At 42.4% G+C, this 9,771-nt stretch overlaps 1 protein-coding gene across 1 annotated transcript in view; it reads right to left on the bottom strand.

Moving 5' to 3' along the window:
- The window catches only part of FAM13A (family with sequence similarity 13, member A), a 129,197-nt gene that overhangs the window by 72,734 nt on the left and 46,692 nt on the right, over window positions 1–9,771 (bottom strand). The window contains exon 5 of the mRNA XM_009329823.1: window positions 4,096–4,268. Within this exon, the coding sequence (XP_009328098.1) occupies window positions 4,096–4,268 (173 nt within the window). The remainder of the gene's footprint in view (window positions 1–4,095; window positions 4,269–9,771) is intronic.

The following is a 9,771-nucleotide window of genomic DNA, read 5'->3' as shown; positions in this document are numbered from 1 at the left end:
CAGGCAAAAGATCCAGGGTGGTGACAAGAAAAGTCTGCAGACAGCGTGCACCTCTGAGCCAGCATCAGGAAAGACATTTCTGCTCACCATCAACAATCCCCTGCCTCATATTTTGGCTGCAGGGAGCATTTTCCCTCCTGCCTGAAGGCTTGTATATGAAGTTTCTTTGCTTGTATATGAAGTTTAGCACGAAAGGCTAAGAGCACTGCTTGCAAGAGGCCCTCCTACCTTTGTATCCACTTAAATCTTAATATATCCTGCCCTTGAAGTAAAATCCATTTGAATCTGTTATTTGAAGCACTTGAGTTTTTAGCACCTCTAGGCACATCCAAAATCACTCCAGTTCCTACTGCGGTTATGTATGCCCCTTCTGAACCAGAGCTTTGAGCAGACTTTTTCCTTCTAGACAGTAGAAAGAAAGAGGGACCCAAACAGGGACTCTGAGCTTCACAGAGCTGCAAGCCCACCCTAGCCCCCTCTCACTGAGGGTCTGGTAAGGCCCCAGGGAGCCCCATTCCCTCCTGCCTACACCCTAGTCCCAAAGCTGCTGCCTCCCCCAGCTCCTGAGGTCTGCGGTATGGGTCTTGTGGCTTTCAACCAGATAAAGATGAAGTGTGTGTGTGGTTCCCAGGGTCCGGACGTTTGGCTGCCCTACTCTGAAGCTCTTCACGGGAGCTCTTGCAAAAATGAGATAAGCCTCACAGAAATATGTAACAGGCTACATATTGCCTGCAGACTTTCATCCTTCTTTCAGAGGAACAGTCTCTTCTCTCCTGCCCCTTCCTTTCTTTCTTTCTCCACTGTTTTGGGATTTACTCAAAGACTGCATTACAGGTATATGTTTTTCTGCTACTGCATAATTAGCAGTTTGCCCTTGGCACACAGCTATAATAATGAGGCAATTTTCAAGAGAACACATGCATTATGTGCTAGTGAGGATTATGGGTACATATAGTTAATCCACCTACTTTGGTCAGAAAAAAGAACATACCAACTTTACAAGTACCATTTTCTTAAGATAACAGTTGTGAACAGAAGGTGATACAGATTTTATGTTCTGTAATATGTTTTGACTGCAACTGACATTTCACATATTTCAAATGACAGTAGGACCTTCAAAAAATTCCTGCAATGAGGAATATCATACCTGTAAGAAGGCATAACATGTCTTTCAATATTTAAAAAACTGGTAAGCCATTCTAGAAGACATAGTCAAAACTGTAGCTGCTACTTAATACGCGGATCTTCATTTTAAGTCAACTGTATGAAGACACATACTGAGAGCGTGTTTTAAATAGTATCAAAAATTACTAATCAACCAGAAGTCTCTCATTTTCTCCCTGAAGACCTCTGCTCTGAAGTCAAATGAAACTGATTGAAAATTTATCGAAGACTACAGTTCTTGCTGGGGGGGGGGCTTACAGGTGTAGTGTGTGTGGTTATTTCTTCACTGTTACACTTGTGGGCCTGCTAAAGGTGGAGTTCTGCATCTACCGTTCTGTGTAGCCCTTCATCCTCTTCTAATCCACCCATGTCATGGTATCCGAGCATGGAAAGGGAACAAACCACAGGAGTTTTCATGAAACAGAAAATAATTATCATTGCCAAGAACAACCTTTATTCTTTTCTAACAAAGATCATATGATAGCTGAGCAGATACAGTCATTTCACTAAAATGTATCTGATAATTACATGTAATTAATGATACCATTTATTTAAGAACTGTTAGTACCTTGTGACACAAAACCACCCAACAAGAATAGCACTGTGTTTGCAAAGCACTTTATAGTCTAGGTCAGATGCCAGAGTCTTTCTGCTGAAAAAGGTGAAAACTCCTAATGTAGCCTTGCACTGAGATAATACCAGGTAATACCTCACTGTAGGCTTAGATTACACAAGAGTGACACAAGACTGCCAAAAGCATGTTTAAAACAACTCCTGATATATCAGACCACTACATTAATGCCAGGGAATAGGGGTTTTTGACTGTTGCACAGACAGTTGTCCCCCAGGTGTGTTAGGTCTGCTAGAGACCTCTCTCCCCTCTTCCTCTTAGGGGTGGTCCAGGGCCTGCTCTCCATCCCGTCCTGCCCAACAACCCACCATCCTAGAGCTGGGCAGAAAACAGCTAAGCGCTACCTGCTCCTCCTTCAGCAGCAGCGGTAGATCACTGACAGAAAAGTACTGGAAGCTAACAGCAGTGCAGATACTCAACCCAATTAGGTAAATACGTACAGAAGTGTGATACAGGACAGAAAACTAGGGCATTCTTGAACAAAATGGGATTACAAGAGAATTAATTTCTACAGCTTATTAATTTCCCAGATAAAATTAGAGATACAGACATCTTTCATTTCAAGGCCTGAGCATGGAGGCTTCTGCTTAATTACAAACACATCTCATTTGGTGCTTAATGTCCTGTGCCAGTATTGGCCCAACTGTCCCATACTTCAACAGTACTCTTCTAAGGAATTACACATTGATGGGAAAGTATGAATTCCTACATCAAATAATTACATCTTTTGGGGAATGTTCTCCTAAAAGAATCACAATTTTTTGGGGCACCTCATGAGGTACGTCAGTCACACATACCTTCCCAGACACAAGACTCAGCAGTCCTTTGTTTCAACTCCCGAGCACTTGATTTCCCTTTATACGTCGCAACATGTAGTGGAGTACAGGCAGGGGCACACTCTCTGCCAAGCTCCAGCATACCAATGCAAGAGGCTGTAACTTCTCACTCAGCCCCACCTGCTTGGCCCTGTCTAGCTGTATTGCCGTCTCAGTTTTGCATGCTGACCTGCTTCAGTAATCGCTTCCTAACTCATCTCAGTCAGAAGGAGCTGGATTAATGAAGACGTGTAAACAAACCTGATGTCTTCTGGCTGCAGGAGTTCTGGGGGCAGGCTTGGGGACAGTAAACCGCATAGCTGACACAGCTGGAAGTTAAAGAGCATGTGTGCCTGCAAGGGCTAGAAACCAGATTTGACATCTACACTTCACCACCATAATTATGATTCAAAATCTGGTGTTAGTGCATAATTTCCTAACTCGTCCCACCGTTATTATGAATCAAAATCTGTTGCTAGTGCATACTTTGCTAACTCGTCTCGTAAGCTGAGTGCTGTCTGTCTGTCTGCACTAGTGCTGAGAATAGCACCCGTCTCCTGCTTACACAGTGAAGTCACTCGGTTACGTGTCTGGCAGCACTGCCTCTGCTTTGTGTTCTGCGTTGGTATGCAGAGACACTGCGGTGTCGTGTTTCATGACATGTAAATAGCACTATTTCCCACATTAGGCCAACCCTGTATTTCAGTAGCGTAAAGCAATTTCCCACAGTAACCTGAATCCTTCATGTGCTGCACTAGACACAAGAAGAAAGGGAATGACAGACTCAATTCAATATCCTGAGAACAACGAAAAGATATTGGTTCAGTCTGATGTTCAGGGAAGGACTTTACAAGAAACCAAATTGCCCATTACCTGTTCACCTCATTGACAAAGTGCCAGCAATCAAAACTCAAGATACTCTTTTAGACAGATCCTCTTATAGCTGCTCTAGACAGATAGACTCTTATAGATACTCTATAGATACTCTTTTATTCTCTGTCTTGTCTGAACAACACTAGTACTATCATCATTCCTGCCAGAAAGATAAAACCCCTTAAAAGCCCCTTCCTTTTTGGATTGAGAATGGGAATAAAGTCAGCCAGCTGTTAAGACTTGAACTGGGCAGATCAAATATGCTTAATTACTCAGAGGAGACACCTTACATTTCAGTTGCATGTTGTGCTCGGTGTAATTTCTAGTGCCTGATCTTAGATCAGTCCTGTCCATCTGCACTCCTTCACCAAGCAGGCCACCTTCATATGCTTGAAAATTTATATTGAAAAGGCAAACTAAAGCACACAGCTGGCTTTGTAAGGAACCTGTTGGAATGTGTGGCTTCAACAGGGATATGCACATTAATTTGCCTTACCCCCCAGCATACTGACTTTGTAAGCATCAATGGAAAAAAAAGTGTTCCAAGTGCTCAGAGCTGGAGGTGCAGGTACAGAACAAAGAAAGAAACAAAGACAAAAAAGGAGCACTAACCTGGAGAAAAATGCATCACTGTTAATGAAGGAGATTTCATCTGTTAAATCCATCTCCTTCCAACATGAACCACTGTCTGTTAATCGCAGGCTGATCTGAGGTGTTCCATCTGACAGGCCTGGTTGTGGCACTAGGCATGTTTGGCTGGATCCTTCCATTGTGGACTTTGTCATCTACAGAAGCAAAGAGAGAGAAAAATGAAGCGTGAAAGGAAGAGAGGGCAGAGCAGCCTCTTCAGATAATCTGTACCAGAAAGGCATTCCATACCAGTATACAAAAACAGCAGGAAGCCAGCCTTTCCACCCCTACCATACCATCTGCATCCTGATTTTAAGAACGCAATTAACAAACCTAAATAATTTTGCTACCAGGTACTGCATTTGTAGAATCTGCCTTACCCAACAAGAAGCACTAGGAAACAGGCAACATCTGTCAAACAGCATGTATCAGATTCCCTCTGTGCAAATTGTTCATGAACTTTACACTGATTTACAGAAGCTCCTTATACTGGATAATTCCATAAAACCCCTATTTATTATTCTGGTGCTCTAAAAGGAAAAAAAAAAGTTTTGGTACAGTCTCCAATTTTTCTCATTTTCAGGCAGTAAAAGATCACTTGGATGCAGGCACTGCCAACAAAAGGCATGCCAATCACATACAAGCTCTGCAGGAAAATTCTGTTTGAAAGATCAGATTCAAATTTAGGATTACCACTGCATTTTAGGGCACTTCGAAATCATTAAGAAGTGTTCTCCATCTTCTGTTCCAGATGCCTGTAAGCTAGTATTTTGATAGCTTTGGAAAACAGTATCATAGCATTGTAGTTGTTTCTTTAGCAATATAGTCTACAAGCAATGGCAACTTGTATCTGAATTAAACTTGCATTTACTTTCTTCCTGTGCGAAACTGCTTTCAGTTGCATCAGTATAAAAATACATGTAGGAAAAAAGTATTCCTTGAACTCACATGTATTAAAAGTTAATAACTTTTTCATTTAAGTAATGTCTTTAATCCTTATTAACAATAGGAAGGAACAATGTTCAGTATCTCATTCTACAGTTTTCAGTGACACCCGTGAAAAAGCCACCTGCACAACTATCTAACAGCAGCACTTCACTGGGGTGCCACTGAGATGAAGACATGCCTGTGGGTAGACAGAGACTTCTGTAATTTGAATTCCTCACAAAGCAGATTAAAGAACTATGGACAGAGGCATCTTAAATGCTTTTTGGGTGGTGGAGGTCTCAAGAGAAAATTTTTTAGCAGATTTCTTTGTTCATGGACATGCATATGTTTCATGTGATGAAGTCTGAGAGAACAATACCTTACAAAGTGAGGACAATACCTTGCAAAACAGCAATGCTATAGGTTATTCATTACCAAGACGATACTGGGAAGACAAGCATATTTAGTTGTTAAATGATAGAAAAGAGAAGAAAAAAAGGAGATGAACACTTTATAAAGGATATCCTAATTTTCTCCAATGCACCCCTTTTTGTGATCAGCCTAATGTGCAACCTTATCCTCTGGGGGATGTGGAGGATAGCCAGTGAAACCCCCAGGAGGGCTATTACAAAGGCACACAAGAAATGTGCAAGGAGTTCAAGCATTGGTTTAAAAGGAAACTAAAAAAAGCCCCTATGGAAACTTGTTGCACGTTGTAACACATTTCTACAGGCTGTACCTTGTTACACTCTGTACCAAGTACTGTAGGAGGTTTGTAGTTACCTGTGCAGCACACCTTCATTTGCATTTTGCCTCCAGAGCAGGCAATCCACCGAATGACAAAGAAAGATCTAAGTGAGGTTTATAAAGCTGGTGAGTGGAAGAATCCCCCCCATTCTCCAGGTAAGGACTACCCTTAACTACAAGGCAGTTGTTTTCAGCTCATAATGTTCTTAAAAATATTAACAAACAGAAAAGAAAGCCACTGCCTATTCATTAAAATACCATCTTGTACAGCAGCTGTTTTGCGTCTCTCAAGAAGACTTTTGGAAACAGTATCACGCTTTGTGTTTTAGCTCACAGCCCTTCACATTTGCCTTATGCCGCTTTTAGCTTTTTTTTCCCTTCAGATTTAACAACAATCATCAAGCAAATGTTAACCTGACTTCATTGCTTATCTGTTTGATCACTGTTATGAAGTCTAGTTGGAGGCAAGTAACTACCCTTAATGATCTGGATAATGGGGCAGAGTGTACCATCAGCAAGTTTGCGAATGACACAAAACTGGGAGGAGTGGCTGACATGCCAGAGGGTCGTGCTGCCGTCCAGAGGGACCTTGACAGACTGGAGAAACGGGCTGACAAGAACCTCATGCAGTTCAGCAAGGGGAAGTGCAAACTCCTGCACCTGGGGAGGAACAACCAGTACATGCTGGGGGCTACCCAGCTGGAAAGCAACTTGGCAGAGAAGAACCTGGGAGTCCTGGTGGACACCAAATTGACCACGAGCCAGCAATGTGCCCTTGCCACAAAGAAGGCCAACGGTGTCCTGTGCTGCATTAGGAGGAGCGTTGCCAGCAGGTCAAGCGAGGTGACCCTTCCCCTCTACTCAGCACTGATGAGGCCACACCTGGAGTGCTGGGACCAGTTCCGGGCACCCCAATGTTGTACAAGAGAGACATGGACATACTGGAGAGAGTCCAATGAAGGGCCATGAAGATGATGAAAGGACTGGTGCATCTCTCCTCTCAGGAAAGGCTGAGAGAGCGGGGACTGTTTGGCCTGGAGAAGAGAAGGCTCAGGAAGGATCTTATCGAAGTGTACAAATACCTGAAGGGAGGGTGTAAAGAGGATGGAGCCAGGCTCTTTTCAGTGGTGCCCAGTGACAGGACAGGAGGCAATGGGCACAAACTGAAACACAGGAGGTTCCTTCTGAACATCAGGAAACACTTTTTCACTGTGAGCACTGGCACAGGCTGCCCAGGGAGGTTTTGGAGTCTCCATCCATGGAGATATTCAAAAGACGTCTGGATGTGGTCCTGTGCAACTGGCTCTAGGTGATCCTGCTTGAGCAGGGGGGTTGGACAAGATGACCCTCAGAGGTCCCTTCAACCTCAACCACTCTGTGATTTTGTAATTTCCCCTTTGACATCCTCATCTATCCAGCAAATGGACTGAACATATGAATTGCTGCGTACTGAGATGCCTAATGTGGTGTGGCATGTGTCAAAGGAGCATTTTGTCCCAGGCGAAATCTAACTGGTATGGTCTGCCAAAGAGAAATCTGTAAATCTTTGTAATATATACATATGTATAAATGAATAAAAAGCTTCACTTTGGAAGTCGACACCAATAAATCCAAGAACAACCCTAAAGAATAGGGATGTTTTGGTTGAAGAGCAAATAATATGATGTTTGTCTCCTGAAAGTTTTTTTTCTGGCGAAGCTTAACGTCAAACTGCATTTGACAAAGATCAGATTCAGCCTGAACCAGGTATGTTGTGGGCTGTTACATTATAGTTACAGGCTGTGGCTGCTGAAAGCATGGGCTATGCTGATGTCTGCTACCCTAATTTAAAATACATGTTCATTCTCAGCTAAATACAAGTAAAATAGTATCAGACGCCACTGACGATCAAAGAGACCATCCCAATAAAGGATAATCAAAACGCCAAAGAGCAGACAACTACAAGGAATTACTGCACCACACATCCTGCATTTGGCTTTCAAGTTTCACTGTCTCAGAAAGTTCAGATGCAAGGAACTGCATTTGCAGTTTTAATAAATATTAGTCAGTTTTAATAAAGACTAGTCAGTTTTATGACCAGTATAAACATACATCATGATGGTGTTGAAGAAAGTGCAAGAAAACCTTTCCCCTAGAGGCACACGCTGACCAGTCAAGGTGGCATCATCCCACACGTACCACTGCCAAGATTCTTCATAACTGACTAGGTGCATCATAGAGATGTTTCACCTCCCTGTTAGGTGTCAGATGTTCCTGGGTTCAAAGATCAAAGATAAATATGCCGTATATTCTAAAGATCTGATGTGGTATGGTGACTCCCATCTTTGTTCTTGAAGAACAGGGACTGCTCCACACCAAGATGAGTCTGGAGAGCTCTGTGCATATGCATTGACATGGAGTAAAGATACAGATCCTTAGCACAGGTCATCCTGCTTTTCTGAGTACCTCACTCATCTTCTCAAGGAGGAAAAAGAAAAACTTCCAACATCCCAAGCTATGCATGAACACATAAATAATTAGGACAATTCATACCCATTTGAGTAACAAATTATGAAGTCTAAATGCAGAACTTCTGGAAGAAGCTAGCTGTGAGTTTCTATTTAAATGTCATAATTGAAAGGATGATAAAGATGTTTCCATATGGTTATCATCAAAAAAATAGGAGGTATTTAAAACATATACAGCACATTCTTTTATTTAATAATGCATGAACATAGTACTCTTCCAGACAAGAGAGAAACCTCACTCAAAAACTTCCTTAATAAACAAATGGTACTCAAGAGTTGTCCACCAAAACAAAGAGGTCCATATTACCTTTTGAAGGGCTTAATATTTTGTCAGCCTAGGGCTCTTTCAGCTTAGAAGTTATGCATATCAATACAAATATTCTACAGAATAGAAAAAGGCACGTTTCTTTGCAAAAACCTAGCCATGGCGGAGCGATGCAGGGAAATTTAGAATGTTGTTTTCTTTCTCACCCTAGTCTCAATTTGGCTAGCTGTCAGCACAAACCTTACATGTCAATCGATCCACTCTTCAGCATTACCTCTGCTTCATGAATGACTGAGAAAGGGAGACCATTAGCCAGATGTACCTCTTGCCTGACAGCTAACCAACCTGCTTCAACCAGTTCTGTCCAGTCAAATAACCAGGGAATGAGCCACCTGCCAAAGTCACCCAGGCTTGGTATTTGGCCACTGATACCTCTTGAAACAAAGACATTACGTTCACTCCATTTAAAACGCCAACTATTTCAATGGGATGTCTACACAAAGCTGTAAGCTCTCTACCAAGGTTACTTAATGGTAACGACAATGACAGTGAATTATATCAGGCCTTGCTTGGAGATGCAGACTTTTGCTGGAGAGTTTAGGCCATCCTAAGTTGTCCCAGAGAATCAGGTGGAAATTCCTACTGAGACAGAAAAGCCCTTCAAGTCATTCAGTCACTAGAACAAGTACTTATGCTGTACTTGTGTTGTTCTCCAAAGCTTCATAGTGCAGCCAGCTCTCACACAACATCAGCTTCACCACCATTATATTGCAGTCAGAGACTTCTGGGATGAATCTGGATGGAATGAATCTCCTGCAGCTGTGAGGACCAAAGGATCCTGCAGATCTTCCAGGCCCAAAGGACTTTCAAAGGCAGGGATAATTCTGCAGTGAGATTTTTCAGTTACATTCCCCTCACACTTCTTATATTATTCTCTCACTTTCTATTCCTATGCTCCAAAGGAGGGTCTGATTCATTATGTTACTGGCCATGGCACAGAATTTCTGTGTGTGAGGAGCAAGTGCCAAAGTTGTGGTTTGAATGCTATGTGTACTACACTAGCAGGAACAAAGATGTCAGAGAGGCTGTGGAACATCATCTAAACATACCTGAACTACGCTGGCATTTTTCTCCATAATAGTAGAGCTTAAGGCAAGGGAAGAGCTATGGATGTCATCTATCTGGACTTCTGTAAGGCCACTGACACGGTCC

Source organism: Pygoscelis adeliae, unplaced genomic scaffold (assembly GCF_000699105.1).
Source record: "Pygoscelis adeliae isolate BGI_AS28 unplaced genomic scaffold, ASM69910v1 Scaffold67, whole genome shotgun sequence".
NCBI lineage: Eukaryota > Metazoa > Chordata > Aves > Sphenisciformes > Spheniscidae > Pygoscelis > Pygoscelis adeliae.
The sequence above is the reverse complement of the archived record's forward strand: the minus strand, read 5'-3'. Positions and strand labels throughout refer to the sequence as shown.